General features: G+C 40.3%; 1 protein-coding gene across 11 annotated transcripts in view; it reads right to left on the reverse strand.

The window, feature by feature from the left end:
• Positions 1 to 15,758, reverse strand: part of baz2ba (bromodomain adjacent to zinc finger domain, 2Ba) — a 276,122-nt gene that overhangs the window by 113,907 nt on the left and 146,457 nt on the right. For all 11 annotated transcript variants that reach the window (XM_080199128.1, XM_080199127.1, XM_080199132.1 and 8 more), the window contains 4 exons: positions 12,460 to 12,606; positions 6,927 to 7,118; positions 2,942 to 3,109; positions 1,267 to 1,451 (listed from right to left, as the gene is read on the reverse strand). In XM_080199128.1, the coding sequence (XP_080055254.1) occupies positions 1,267 to 1,451; positions 2,942 to 3,109; positions 6,927 to 7,118; positions 12,460 to 12,604 (690 nt within the window). In that variant the 5' untranslated portion in view covers positions 12,605 to 12,606. The remainder of the gene's footprint in view (positions 1 to 1,266; positions 1,452 to 2,941; positions 3,110 to 6,926; positions 7,119 to 12,459; positions 12,607 to 15,758) is intronic.

Consider the following 15,758-nt stretch of genomic DNA (forward strand, 5'->3'; position numbering starts at 1 on the left):
GAGTAAAGGTGGCACAACGTAGAAAAGGAATGCTCCAAGATTATCTGACACAGTGCTGGAGGCCTTAGTGCTGGAAGTGGACAGGATAACAGAGGTCCTCTACCCACAAAGAGTCAGAAGGCCCTCCAGGCAGACACTAAGTAATGGGAGCAGATAGCCATCACTGTCAATGCAAGCAATCTAACATCGAGAACCTAGATGCAATGCAGGAAGACTTTCATAAAGCTTTCAACAATGTCTCACATAGCAGATTACTATGTAAAATTTAAGCGCATGAGATTGCAGGTAGTATCTTGAGATGGATAGAAAGTTGGTTAGCAGGCAGAAAAGACTTGGAATAAATGGGTCTTTTAGCAAATGGCAGGCAGTGACTAGTGGGGTACCACAAGCATCTGTGCTAGGACCCCTCCTGTTCACAATATATATTAATGATTTGGATGAGGGAACTAAATATATTATCTCCAAATCATGTGAGAAGCAGCGACTTACCTACCCAATCCCAATTACCAGCACTTGATCTTTTGTCTTTAATATTATGGTGTGCCAAGTGTTCATAAGGATGTGAGGCAACCTGCTTCTACTTCCTTCCAGGCAATATATTGCAGACCATCACATCCTTCTGGGTAAAAAAAGGTTTGCCTCACATTGCCCTTAAAATTCCCTCTGACCTTGAATTTGTGTACCCCAACCCCCAACTGACCCTTTAAATGAGGGCTCCCCATCCACCCTGTCACCTCGATATGGCCATTTGTCAATCAGGTTCATGCCTGGTATCATTAGGACATAAAAAAAGGAGCAAGAATAGGCCATTTTGCCCCTTGAGATTCAACAAGATCATGGCAGATAAAGTTGAGGCCTTGCTTGCACCCATAACGCTCAAGTCCCTCGTCAATCAAAACCTGTCTAACTCAGCCATGAATATATTCAATGATTGTGCATGTTTTTTAAGAGAGAGCTAGCGAAAGCACCAAGGTAAAAATAGTCACACTTACCTCAAAACACCATTACACACTGATTGATAATCTGATAACTCCATAGTTCAGGTGTACATTCCAAATGACTGCACTAACACCCTTATCAAAATGACACCCAGAACATATACCATTATAGTAGCAAAACTGTACCCAGAATGCCAAACCGACAGCTGCCACAGAAGTGAATTATTAAGCCAAAAATTACTAGCCATAACAGTGAGCCTTTGCTATTATTGAAATAAAAGTCACTTTAAACAAAATTTTACAGGACATAAAATAAAACACTACATACTTTCTCTTTTAGCTTGTCTGCTCGAGTTTCTGGATGCTTATTTTGTTCAAGAATGCACTTGCGTCCCTTTCCAGAACCTGTCATTTTAGCTTGCCCTGATGAAATCATTCCAATGGTAGCAAGCCCCGACGTGCTGACTCCTGACACTGCTGTAATGCTGTTACCATTCAGTGACCCATTCATACCTTCAAAAGAAAATGCATACTGAGAAAAGGTATTCCAATACTATTTGTCAAACAACTGTTTGTATGAGTGAAGCAAGGATGCCCAAACGTTTTTTTTGTTCTTGGCTACAGTATTGTGGAGAAGCAAAGGTTTTGCATGAAATACTAATCAGATACATTTTGTCTCTATTATCTAAGCTTTTTGAATAATTTTAGGTATAAAATTAATGTTTCCAAGAATTAAGGGCGTTAATTTTCTGATGTGTGTGTATGCATTTGCCAGAGAGAAAACATTTGTAAAAGTTGCTCATTTATTCACAAGTGATAGCAGAATGCAGTTTATCTTAGCATAGCTAAGGGGGATAAGAAACACATTTTATACTAACATTAATTTTATACTAATATATTAATAATAGTAGAATTGCGCTAGGTAAACTATTGTGTACCACAACCCCACTTCTGCAAAGCAGCAGTTGCATGGCATCTTGTCCGCAGCACACACAAGAAAGAAAACTGGCCACCCAACCTCAATCAATAAATGTGGTGGCCCAGTTTTCATAGGTTATTTGGGGTTAAAAAGGAATAATACCAACATGGAGCGCCTCATTGAGGCTTACAGCATTAGGAAATGCTTTCTTAAAGGGAAACTTGATTGTGCTGCCATGCACCTGCACCATTTGTCCTTTAAAGTCACAGGCTTTGGATATCCTTCTGAAAAACCTTCATCAAGCAGCTACAGTGCATTTTGTAGATAGTATACGCTGGAGTCACAGTATGCCATAGTGGTGGGAATGATGTTTAGGTTAGAAAATGAGGTGCTCATTGCTGTTTCCTGGATGATATCCACAGCATGCATGTAGCAAGTGCAGTCAATGGTAACTTCCTGAATATAAAGGCAAGTAGTAATGCTGTCTTCCGTTGGCGATCTCCGTTGTTTGGCAATAGTGTAGCATACATATTTCTAGCCACATATTAACCCAAGCTTGAATGTTTTCTAGTTCTTGCTGCAAGCAAGCATAGGCTGTTTCATTAGCTGAGGAATTGTAGATGGAATTAAATATTGTACAATCATTAACAAACATCCCCATCTCTGTTCTTATAATGAATGGCTGGAAGATAATTGATGAAGCAGCTGAAGATGGGTGTGTCTTAGAGGCAGCTATATCCTGGAACTAAGATGAAAGGTATTACTCCAGACACTGGAGAGTTTTCCCGCATAATCAGAACAACCAATTTTACTGCAACTTCAGTGCTACATGTATTCCACTGGTGCTTTGATGTCAAGGGCCGTCACTTTCATCTCACCTTGTACTTCAGCTTTTATCAATTGACAATGAGTTACAGCCAAGATATAATACTGTAGCCATATATTCAGGTGCTCAGAAGGCATAAGTCAGAAGTGGGAACTGCATTTTATTAATTTAATGAAATCCAAACCACATATTTAAAGAGCTGTTTAGGGTTTATAAAACTCTTCAGACTGTTCATAAGTATAGTTTGCTAACACTCACCTTTTTGCATCCCTCTACCAAATTTGTTTGTGTTTCGGGAATGGAATGGATTGGAATCATGATTTGGAGTTGAAGCAGCAAACACTGGTGGAATTCGTAGCATGCCTGATGGGAAAAAAGTTGTCCCTGCACGAGTCTGTGTCTCTGTAGCTCGCCACCATTCTGTACCTTTCCAAAGGCAAAACCACATGTTTATAAAGAGTTCAGATTTTTAGATAATTGTGTAATACTGAATTAAGGACTTAAATCAAACATGGAAAATACATCTTCTCAAATATCAGTGGTTATGTAATCCATATCTGTTGTTCTGAGCAAAATTCTGTCACAAATTTTCTAATCCCCCATGTTTGGTACAGTGTAGGGCAAATAGCCTTCCCACTGCTCATGCATTTATTTTCTCCCTTCCCATTCACCTTCCAGAACAATAACAAATTCAAAGAGTTCAAACCATAATCAGATCAAAGACAGAATGCACATAAAAACAAACACTGCGATACATGCGGCTGGACAGACCGCATCTGTGGAGGTAAAAACAGAATGAGCATTTCAGTTCAATAGGTTGGGTGCAGCTGTATACCAAAACATTAGATAAATTGATATTGCCACTTCAAATACCATGGAATACTTTCTAGATAATGTTGAATCCAAATCCTTCATCTTTGCCCAGAATGTGGCACTTGCGCATAATTAACAGATTTCCATCCTTCAGTAAGCCCTGCCTCACCAAGGACACACAAATACATTTCATTACCCAACTTTTAGTCTTTGGTTACTCAGAGTGAAGTCTGATACTTAATAGAAGATTTGTCCTTCGCACAAGTATTTTGTCCTTCCTAAACTCAAATTCTGTGCACATCAAAGGAATGTTAGCTCCTTTCAATGTAAGAAAGGTGAGTTGGGAAATAAGGCTTCATAGCTGTGATCTACTGAGGCAACAAAAATATGGAAAAAATCTGCTAAAATATTTGCCAAAATTTCACAAAACAATTCACTGAAAAAAATGGATTAATCACCAAAACATGTAATCACCAATCCTGTGCTCTGAAATAAGGACTGAAAATAAATACTTTTTCTCAACAGCTTACAAATTTAAGTAACTGTCATCAAACAGGGGCTGTCAAATGAAAAACCTGTTAACCTTCACAAACCTGAGTAGGGCTCATTCTTGAATTAGCATGCCTTCATAGATAACATCAACATAAACTCTCAGAGTTAAAGCAACGTAGCTGGCCCCATCAATTAAAAAAAAATCACTCTTCAATGACCTACTGTTGTAGAGCAAAATTTTCTGGCTGCGTTCGCCTTAAAATCAGAAAATCCCACCAGGTCAACGGATCTTTGCATGGTCCACTCCTTGCCCGGCCAATTCCCGAGGTGGGCAGGACAGGAAAAGTCCCCCCATTGTCTCCCAATAAGCTTAGATCATCGTGCCATCTAACACTCAATCTCAGGCAAACAGTTCTGTCTATATTTCATTGTGATGTGATAATTAATGCTAAAAGACTCACACTCAGAACAGGAAGTAATTTAAAAATATGTTTAGGTGCTTAAAACTTGAGAATGATGCCTGCTGGGAGCGAAGTGAAAGATGGTGTGTAGAAACTCGCCATTCATGGCCATAAATGTATCAAGATCTAGAGCCTTGCAACGTTGGTGACTGCGGCAAAGTCTGGGTAACAAGTCCATTCCAGATCTTTAACTTGCAACCTAGACTGATACTTAAATGCATTACAGAAGATGCCATCTTGGATGTATTAAATCAAGATTCCTTTTGCCTGCTCTGGTGGTTCAAATGAATGTTAAAAATGTCATTGCACTAACTGAAAAACACCAGAGAGATTTCCTGGTTTCATTTTAACATCATTACCACAACAACAACCAAAATGGATTAATTGTTCACTGATCTGTTTGTAGGACCATTTTGCATATAAAATGTTATGTTCACCAACATAATAAGTGACTGTATTTCAAGCTATTCAGTGATGCCCTTTGGAGTATTGAAGAGATAACTAAGCCACCTGTGCCATTTCTACAATGGTCACTGTAAAGAGTTAATATCAGAAGCATACATGATGCTAATGTAATAATAATTACATTAGCATCACGTGAATGGCGATCTCTTTGCCCAGTGTAGATTTGCTTTGTTTTCAGTTATAGTACTGGCAGTCAGCAGCAGTTCAGTTTTAAGAGGAGCATACTGAAACATGCTAGCTTTGCATGCTGTGAGGCCCCCTGTTGAGCATTCAGCCGGCCGGCAGTATGGGTCCTACATCGTTGAATGCTTATATAAAAATGAGGAGGCAGCACTAAGTTTGGATATTGCCTGCCTCAACAGGACTGGGTTTAGACAGAGTGAGGATCATGACCCCTGTGCCCGAAAACAGGAATAGATGAATTTTTAGCCCATTAAATTGAAATACAGTTTCTGTCAAAATGATTTCCCTTCCTGCTGTCACAATTTTTGATATTTTTTTCCTTTTACCAACTTGTCTATCAGCATCTAGAATAAAAATTGCCTATGTAAATGTTTCTTGATTATTATGCATTGGGATGGCTTAAAAGAATGTTCAGCTTAATGTGGCAGCTTGGCTGCCAACTTATTTTCTTGCTAATCTTAAAGAATGGAATTAATGCCACATTCAACCGAGTAACTGTTGAAAAAAAATATGCATTTATTTAAAATTTCAAGATCATTGCTACAATTAAACAGTTTCCAACTTCTATCCTTGTTAGCTATTCTCCTCTGAGCCTCCAGTCCCACAGGGGAAGGGTGGAAAAGGGTTAAGGGGACAGGTGGAAGAGGGTTAATGGGAGGGGGGAACAGGATTAAGGAAGGGCAAAGCAGGAAGAGGGAGTGAGTAAGGAAGGGCAGAGTGGAAGGTGAAGTGGAAGGAGTTGAAGTGGAGGGAGGGGGCTAGTGTTCAACCATGAATTCTTAATACCTTGTATTTCATTGAATATTCAACTCTGTAGGTAACAAAACCAGCTTAAGATGCATAAATAATAAGTGCGTTCAGCCTAAAATCTGTCTTGTAATTAAATTTATTTTATTCATGTCTGGGATGTGGGCATCACTGGAAAAGCCAGCATTTACCAATCATCCGTATTGCCGTTGAAGGTGGTGATGAACCATCTTCTTAACCTCTGCAGTCTGTGAGGAATGATATTAAGGGGGACGTAGCAGAATTTTGACCTTGGGACGAACGAGGAATGGTGATATATTTCCATGTCTAAATAAATCTGAATGAATTATACCTGAATAATAATTTTGCATTAATCCTCCAGTTTTTCAAGTAATTTTGAAAACCTTTGAGCAGAAACTGCTAGAAGCTTATAAAAGGAAATTGCTGATTGAATGGTATGGATGTATCCAGGGAAGATGGGTGCACTACACTTGTTCAAACTGCCAACTAAATTCAGCGCAGTCACAGCTTTAGATAAGTATATTAAATCCAAGTTCAGACATTTAGGGGAGGCAGAGGGATTAAAATCTTCATTAAAGGCATTGAAACATGGGTAAAACAACAAAGTGGATGTATTTAATCATGTTATTGTGAAATAAATGCTTTATTTTTTATATGTTTAAAGTCTTATTGTTGGGCATTAGAAATTTTAGTTACTGATGAAACATAGCCAGGTGGAAAACAATTTCACATGATGTCTTGAGGGAAAATTGTGGGAATCCAATCTATGACAACCGAGGTTCAAATTGTTTTGAGTGTTTACACAGATAAAACCCATAATAGAACAGGCTATACCACAGCTCACTCTTCGCACCAAAAATACTAACCCTTATCCCTCTCCTTTACAGAAGCAGAGTTTGGAAGCCCCTGTGTCAAGGAAGGGGAGGCAAGCCTTCAGGAAGATCTATGTCATTCAATCTGACTCAAGCACCAATTCAAATAATAGCAGCATGTTTGTTTTAGAGGCAAAGTTAGAGGAGGCTTTTACAATGTGATGAAATTAATTAAAAACCTTATAATACCTGGAAAAGATGATAGTTGTGTGTGTCCCACTAAGGCTGTAGATGCACCAATTGTTCCCAGACCGCCAAACTCCGAACGCCCTGAGCTTGTAGTGTGCAGTCCAAAGGCTGCGTGGTTAACCATTGGGAAGGCACTCGATACTGCAGACAAGTTAAAAGGCTGATCTCCAGCTGCTGCTCTAAACATTTGCCCTGAAATTGAAATAAAGATTAATGCTATAGTATATAAAAATTGTATTGGGGAGTGAAAAACTTACATTTAATAGAGTTTGAAGCCAGTTTGGAAAAGTCCAATACCAATATTATGTGTATATATTTAAGTGTTTCACTCATTTTGTAAATTGTTACCAATTACATTTCAAACATTTTCCATGATAGATATGTGAAAATCTTTGAATTCAATTGGTTTATTATTGTCACATGTATTGGGATACAGTGAAAAGTATTGATCCTTGCGAGCTGTTACAGACAAAACATACCGTACACAGGGGAGAAAGAAAGGCTAGGGTGCAGAATATAGTGTTGCAGTTATCCATAGGTTGAAGAGAAAGATCAGCTTATTGCGTGATAAGACCATTCAAAAGTCTAACGGCAGTAGGGGAGAAGCTGTTCTTGAGTTGGTTCGTTCATGTTTCAGAGTTCTGTATATTTTTCCTGATGGAAGAAGCTGGAAGAGAGTTCCGGGGTGTGTGGGGTCCTTGATCACGCTGGCTGCTTTCTGAAATCAGTGGGAAGTGCAGATGGAGTCAATGGACGGGAGACTGGTTTGCGTGATGGACTGGACTATGTTCACAGCCCTTTGTAGCTTCTTGCGGTCTTGGTCAGACTAGGAGCCATACCAAGCTGTGATGCAACTGGAAAAGATGGTTTGAATGGTGCAACTAGAAATTGGTTAGTTGGAATGGACATGCTGAACTTTCCTAGTCTTCTGACAAAATGGAGGTGTCAGTGGGCTCTCTTAACTATAGCAGCAGCGTGGAGGGACCAGAACAGATTGTTGGTGATCTGAGCACCTAGAAATTCGAAGCTCTCAACCATTTCCACTTCATCACCAGTGGTGTAGACTAAACTACCTAATCATAATTTACTGAACATCATATCATCCATCGGGACAGAGATGTTTGAAAGAAATAGCTAGAAGGCTAGTGTCATGAATATGCCAGCAGGTCCAAAGCCACCAGTATTTCAAAATGTATTTCACAGGATGTGAATCCCAATAATGAGATCAGCAGATGTAGACAGACCAAAAAAGAAATATATCATCCTGCTAATAAGAAATACTTTGGGGTAGATGATAGTACCATTCAGGAAAGACATGCATATGCTAGTGTTAGAACTACAGAAGCCAAGCAGACAGAAGCTAAAAGAGTATCTTCAAAAGGAAACAATGGTCTAATTGGCAGCTGTTTTGTGCAAGGGGAGAGACAGTAGCAATCTAGCAGCCTGATGCGTAGAGTCCAGTTAGCAACCTGTAAACTGGTACTGGTTAGCAGACCAGAAACCACTGTGAAGAGTACCATTCATAGAGGCAATTAAAACACCTATTTTCACTGAACCAATAAACCCCAAAATAACTATTCAAATACAGTATGATAACTATACGATGGCCTGAACTTATAGATCTATTGGATTGGATGTTGTCTGGGAAGAAGAATGTACTGAAATATTTCAGATCTTGTAAATGTACTTTGGATCATAAAGGCAATTCCTACATAAACTATGTAGGCGTGTTTAGTAATCTTACTATTCACTATATAATCACATTAATGATTTGAGGGAACTAAATGTAATACCTCCAAATTTGCAAATGACACAAAAGCTAGGTGGGAGAGTGAGCTATGAGGATGATGCAGAGATCCTACAGTGTGATTTGGACATTGAATGAATGGGAAAATGAATGGTAGATGCAGTATAATTTGGATAAACATGAGATTATCAACTTCAGTAGCAAAAATGGGAAGGCAGATTACCATCTGAATCGTCATAAATAGGAGAGGGGAATGTGCAACAAGACCTGGATATCCCTGTACATTAGTCACTGAAGGTAAGCATGCAGATGCAGCAGGCAATAAAAAAACAACTGTATGTTGGTCTTAGTAGCGAGAGGATTCAAGTACAAATGTATGATATTTTGCTGCAGTTACACAGGGCCCTTGGGGAGGCTATACTTGAACAATGTATGCAGTTTTGGTCTCCTAATCTGAAGAAGGATGTTCTTGCTCCAGAGAGAGTGCAAAGAAGGTGTAGCAGACTGATTCTTGGGATGACAGGACTGATGCATGATGAGTGATTGAGATGGTTAGGGTTATATTTGCTGGAGTTCAAAAGAACAAGGGGGGGAAATCTCAGAAACCAATAAAATTCTAACATGCAATAAGGATGTTCTCAATAGAACAGGGATGAGGAGAAATTTCTTCATCCAGAGTGGTCAGCCAGTGGAATTCACTACCACAGAAAGTAGTCGAGGACAAAACATTGAATGTTTCCAAAAAGCAGTTAGACTTAGCACTTCAGTTAAATGAGATCAAAGGATATGGGAGGAAGGCGTGATCAGGCTATTGAGTTGGATGATCAGCGATGGTTATAATGAACAGCAGAACAGGCTCAAAGGACCGAATGGCCTTCTCCTGCTCTTACTTTATATGTTTCAAATAAGATTCGTATGGATAACATCAAAACTCAGTAGGTACAACCTTCTCACTTTATGTGGTTGAGGCTAATAATATAAACGCCTTTCTGGCAATTTGCAAACGACACAAAGCTAAGTGGGAGTGAGCTGTGAGGATGATGCAGAGATCCTTCAGCGTGATTAGGACAAGTTGAATGAGAGGCAAAATGAATGGCAGATGTGTATATGAGAGAAGGAATAGAAGAACATGCAGATAAGGATTGAAAAAAGTAGGGTGGGAAAAAGCTCATATGAAACATACACACCAGTATAGATTAAATGGGCCAAATGACCGATCTCTATGCTTTCTAGAGGGTTGCTGGAGTGCCGAGTCAGAAATCCCAAGAAATACTATGAAGCCAGACTAGACCCAACAATTCTTTTATTTTGGCATAAATGTGAGGAAAGGATGTTTCACATCAGGGTGATTCCACTGACAAATTAGGATCTTTTTATCAAAGCAAGCTTTATTTATAACACAGTTTAAGTACAACTCCAACAAAATGAAACAGTTTAATTCTTAACTGTTGAACAATCTTTAAACATGAAAAAAACTCATCTGACTTATTACTATTCCATTACGATTAAGCAATATTTATCTTATAAACTTAAACCCCACTTTAATAGTTAGCAATTCCAGGCATACTTACTTTAACCTTTGTTAATAGCTTTGGAGTTTACAGAGAGATTTTGTAGAGAGAGAGAGAGAGAGAGAGAGCTGCTTGTAGGTTGCTATCTTTAAACAGCCCTCCCCAGCCAGTGAACTTAGAAAGTATTTATCTCAGCTACAAACCTAACTCATCCCATTTCTAGCATCACATTATTACATCATCTTATATACCTAACTCCATTACTCCACAGGCTTTTCTTTGGTAAACAAAAGCTCATTAATCCTTATGCAAAATAAATACATTCCCGACTGAAAGAAGTAAATATCCTGCTTTCCAGCACCTGCTGTATTCCTGCCAGCCTAACCAACTGCTTGTAACAAAACACTGCATCTTAAAAGCAGACCCCCTCAAATATATCAGTAGCACAGAATTATCAGAGCAAAACTCCTACAGACAAGTGTAAAAAAAATTCACTAATTGGCTGTCCTAAATAACTTGTATTATAAGTGATACACGCTGAATCTTGAAACTGTGAACGGTAAACAGTCCTCAATGCAACACATTTAATTGAAATTTAAAATACTGGACATGTGGCCAAGTGCAAGGCAACTACAGGTGAAAAAAATGACTTTCGTTTCAGGGACAGTGGGTTTCTCTGCCAAAATGGATGCTTAACACAACATCAGAATAACGAGTACACTCATGAAATGGGCATGTCTCCAAAACGCTGCCTCCAGTAGCCAAGGAGATAATGGGATCTTTTATGGAGGTTATTTACGTAGTGCTCATGCATTAAAATCCTGACTACAGTACGTCTGCAGCATAACATCTGGCCACCACTGCAGAGAGCTGCGACCATATAGAGTATACTCAGAAAGTGGCCAGTCATTTGCATCATTGGTGTCAATATTTAGGAGGGTGCCCAGGGTCAGGAAAATCTCAGCATTTCAAGGAATCTCTATATTCGGAGTTCTAAAATTGGAACATGAGAGCAATGGGGGCTTAGGAACATGTGGACGCTGAGAAATGGATTATGGGAGAAAGGGAAGAGAAAGGCTCTGTGCAAAACAAAGGGCTCTGATGAAGAGGAGTGCAATGGAACACCTAAGTTTAAAGGAAAGGGTGCGGATGGGGATGAGCACCACTACCACTTGCAGAGCAAGGAACAGCGGCAACATACAGTGGCAATAGTTTTGAGGAGTAGTTAGTAGAGTCGAGAACCGAAAGGTGAAGCTGTTAAACTGAGACCACGGGATCCTTCATCACAAATGGCTAACCCCAAAGACAAATATCTAATATGAAAGGGGAATAATATCTGAAAAGAAGAGAGTCGGGGAGTAGAGGGGAGAGTGCTAGCACCAGGGACCTCATATGCTGCAATTACTTGGTTTCCCCTCTGGCTGTTTACGCTGACCTCCAGGTTCTTTGAACTCTCACAAGACAGTTTGTGTACAGGCGTAATAACTTTTATAAAAGGTAAGAGCTGACAACTCTAACACAGTAGCCCTTCAAACATCAGTCTAGCAATTTATGCAAGATTTCAACTTTAGACAATGAAACTGATTGTTTCCATTCTTGTCGAACATTATCAGGTATTAAAGCTATGCAAAGCAGGTGACACTCGAGAAAAGTTCAGGTTAGACTTCTATCAACAAGTTGAAAACTCAACTCAAAACAAGCCAAGAACAAATGGAAAGAAGTAATGCTGCAATTCAATGATCACATCTCATTCAACCAGTATGTCAGGTACTGATGAGCTGCTAAATAGCCTCCTACCCACCCACAGCACTCAAACAGCAATTGTAACACAGGGAACGAGGGACAGCACAACAAGTAATACCTCCCTCTCCCTTCTTCCTAATTTGGCTGAAATCACCCAGGCACTAGACCTATAATAGCTGCCTTGCCCTATGGAGGCTGCCAGCATACATTCTGCCCTCAACAGAGAAGTGTTCAAGGACAGCAATGAGCTGGGAAACCCAAGGAACATAAAATTCCACTCGCAGGACTCCAGAAGTAAACACGTTTCCAGATGAGAAGTCATAGAAATGAATGCTCAGGAGATCTATTCAATCTTAGGTTATCTGTTTCATCCAATTTGCCGCATATACAATGACTATTTTCAGAAATAAAGACAGCTGCAAGTAAAGGACATATGCTTCAAGACTCCTGTGCACCCCTAATTTATTCTTAACGTTTCAACAGTTAGCTTATAACGTGGTGATAAGCTCTAGAAGCAAATAATTGTCCTTACCGCAGGTCGACAGTGTGGAGCCAAACCCTGCAGCCCCTGTGGAAAGGCTGCCTTTGGAAGCAGCTGATGCTGTAGCTGTACAGGATGCTGAAGATGTAGAAGAAGGGGTGGAGGAAGTAGATGCCAACCACTCTCCAGACTCCATATCTAAAAAGGAAATCAACCATTATCAAAAATAAAAGCAAAACAAAGTTAATTTAGAGAATGCAAATGATCTCCATCTGAGTTACTAGTGATTTCTAACATTGTTTTCTATAGATTGCCATCAAAAGATACAATTAAATGGCTCAGGAAAATTATGATATCAAAAGAGTACAGTTCCTCAGTGGTATATTCCCCACCTGAAAAAAGTTGAAATCCACACAAGTGCAATTTTGGATGACTAATGGTGAGCTAAGAAAAGGAAAGTGAATTCTGATGCTGTAAAACTTATTTCTCAGAAGATCAGGGGTCATGACTCTTCCTTCCAAATAAATTTAGATTCATTATTAAAAGTTTGCTATGATATCACATTTGAAGTTAAACAAAACCAAATCCATACATGAACACCATCTCACAATAAATTCCTTTGGATGACTTTTGATTTCAAATGCTGAACTACGGCACACTTTATTTTTCAGTTGTGCCTCCATATATTTCAGCCATTTCAAAATCAAGCAATAACAATAGCAGTGCCCTAGTGTAATGGCGCCCTCTTGTGGCAATTCATGTATTTATGTACACACAGTAAAACTGGGTTAAACAGGTTCCCCTTTATTGACACCCATATTGTCAGACACTATGACAACGAATGAATGAACACTGTTCAACAATCATCAGGCAGGAGTGTTCCCTTCCAGTCGGGGAATGCTTCAGCAGTGTATTTGGATCATTAGTGTCAATATTTAGGAGGGCATTCAGCCTCTGATCTTCGGGTAAGCGTTCTCCAAGGCGGCCTTCGCAACACACGACAATGTAGAATCGCTGACTAGAAACCCATAGCCAAGTTCCGCATGCACAAGGATGGCTTCAACTGGGACCTTGGGTTCATGATACACTATCTGTAATCTTCACAACTTGCTTGGGCTTGCAAAATCTAACTATCCTGGCTGGAGACAATACACACCTCTTTAACCTGTGCTTGGCCCTCTCTCTACTCACATTGTCTGCACCTTGATTACCTGTAAAGACTCGCATTCCAACTATTATCTTGTTAAATGAGTTTGTGTCGGTACCTAACCTGTTTGAGAACGCAAGTCCTCACTCAACTGATGAAGGAGCCCGAGACACCGAAAGCTAGTGCTGCCAAATAAACCTGTTGGACTTTAACCTTGTGTTGAGACTTCTTACGAGCCATATTGTCCACAGCAGTAATTTTTGTCTATAAAGACATGACAAATTTGGAAGCGAGGATGGGAGCAATGGTTTCTCTAGATATAACTTTTGTGTTGGAGCTAACTGATCGAGGAACTTGAGTTTTCTTTGTTGAGAAATAGGTTTAAAATCTGATGAAAACAATTTTCATTATACATGTGGGTGGTCTGACCAAGATGCTTGCACCTATGGTAAATGACCATCACCAAGAGCCTTTTGGTGTTTACATGGAACGGGTAGAGATGTTTTCACTGCCAACAATATCCTTGAAGGACCTGATGGTCCAACTATCAACCAGTGTGGAAAAGGAAAAGGGTGATCTTATTGACGTAAGCAGGCTCGGAGGTGTATGAGGTGCTGAGAATTTGATCACCCCGGCAAAGGAAAACTGACAGCAGTCAGACATTTTGACTATGTTTGAGCAAATTGGTGACTAGTGGCAGATTGGCGGTTGGTGACGAGTGGAGTGCCCCAGGGGTCGGTGCTGGGGCCTCAGCTATTTACCATTTATATAGATGATCTGGAGGAGGGAACCGAGTGTATGGTGTCGAAATTTGCTGATGACACCAAGATTGGTGGAATGGCAAATTGTGCGGAGGGTGTGGAAAGTCTGCAGAAGGATCTAGATAGGCTGGGCAAATGGGCCAGGAACTGGCAAATGGAATTTAATGTTAGCAAGTGTGAAGCTGTCCACTTTGGTAGGAATAATGGTAGGAAGGACTATTACTTACATGGCGAAAAACTGCAGCATGCAATGGTGCAGAGGGACTTCGGGGTCCTTGTGCATGAGTCGCAAAAACCCAGCCTGCAGGTGCAGCAGGTGGTCAAGAAGGCTAATGGGATGCTGGCCTTTATAGTGAGGGGGATTGAATATAAAAGTAGGGAGGTCTTGCTGCAACTGTACAGGGCACTGGTGAGGCCGCAGCTGGAGTACTGTGTGCAGTTTTGGTCACTGCACTTACGCAAGGATATTTTGGCCTTGGAGGGAGTGCAGAGGAGGTTTACTAGGCTGTTACTGGAGTTGAGGGGGTTGAGCTATGAGGAGAGGCTGAATAAACTAGGCTTGTACTCGTTAGAGTTTAGAAGAATGAGGGGAGATCTCATTGAGACATATAAGATGATGAATGGGATGGATAGGATGGAGGTGGGGAGGCTCTTCCTGCTCAGAAAGGACAGCAGGACTAGAGGGCACAGCCTCAAGATAAAGGGGGGGGCAGTTTAGAACGGAGTTGAGGAGGAACTTCTTCACTCAAAGGATGGTGAATCTCTGGAATTTTCTGCCCGTTGAAGTGGTGGAAGCTGCCTCGCTAAATATTTTTAAGATGCAGGTTGATAGGTTTTTGATAGGCAAGGGGATTAAGGGTTATGGGGAGAGGGTGGGAAAGTGGAACTGAGCCACGACAGATCAGCCATGATCTTATTGAATGGCGGGGCAGGCTCGAAGGGCTAGATGGCCTACTCCTGCTCCTATTTCTTATGTTCTTATGTTAATACTACAACCCCAAGCCTTCAGAGTTTGCAGAAAGCTAATGTTTTGGAATTGGGAATCAGCTGCCCAGTAAGGGCATGAAAGATTTTAATTGGAGCCTTGAAAAAGCTTCCCATTCATTGCAATAATGGAGTCTGGAAAGTGCGTTGCACGACAGATTTGTTTGCAGTTTAAAAAGTGAGAACATTGACAGTGGGTTGATGTCATTGCCACATTAATAGTTTTCCAAATAGCATTGCTTATGGACCTGGTGGAACATGACTCGAGGGAAGTTTAGAGTCAACAACCGAAAATGTCTGCTGAAGTTAAAAAAAATTATTCATTTGGGAAAACACAGTATGACAGCTGCAAGAAGGGTCTTAAGGCTAATCGCAGTAAGATAAATGAAGAGAGCACTGGCTGCAGAAAATGACAATGCATATGTTTGGTGAACATCAGCAGGTCAAAGAGGAATTGG

This window comes from Carcharhinus amblyrhynchos, chromosome 11 (genome assembly GCF_965287045.1).
Source record: "Carcharhinus amblyrhynchos chromosome 11, sCarAmb.v2.hapA, whole genome shotgun sequence".
In the NCBI taxonomy this organism is placed as follows: domain Eukaryota; kingdom Metazoa; phylum Chordata; class Chondrichthyes; order Carcharhiniformes; family Carcharhinidae; genus Carcharhinus; species Carcharhinus amblyrhynchos.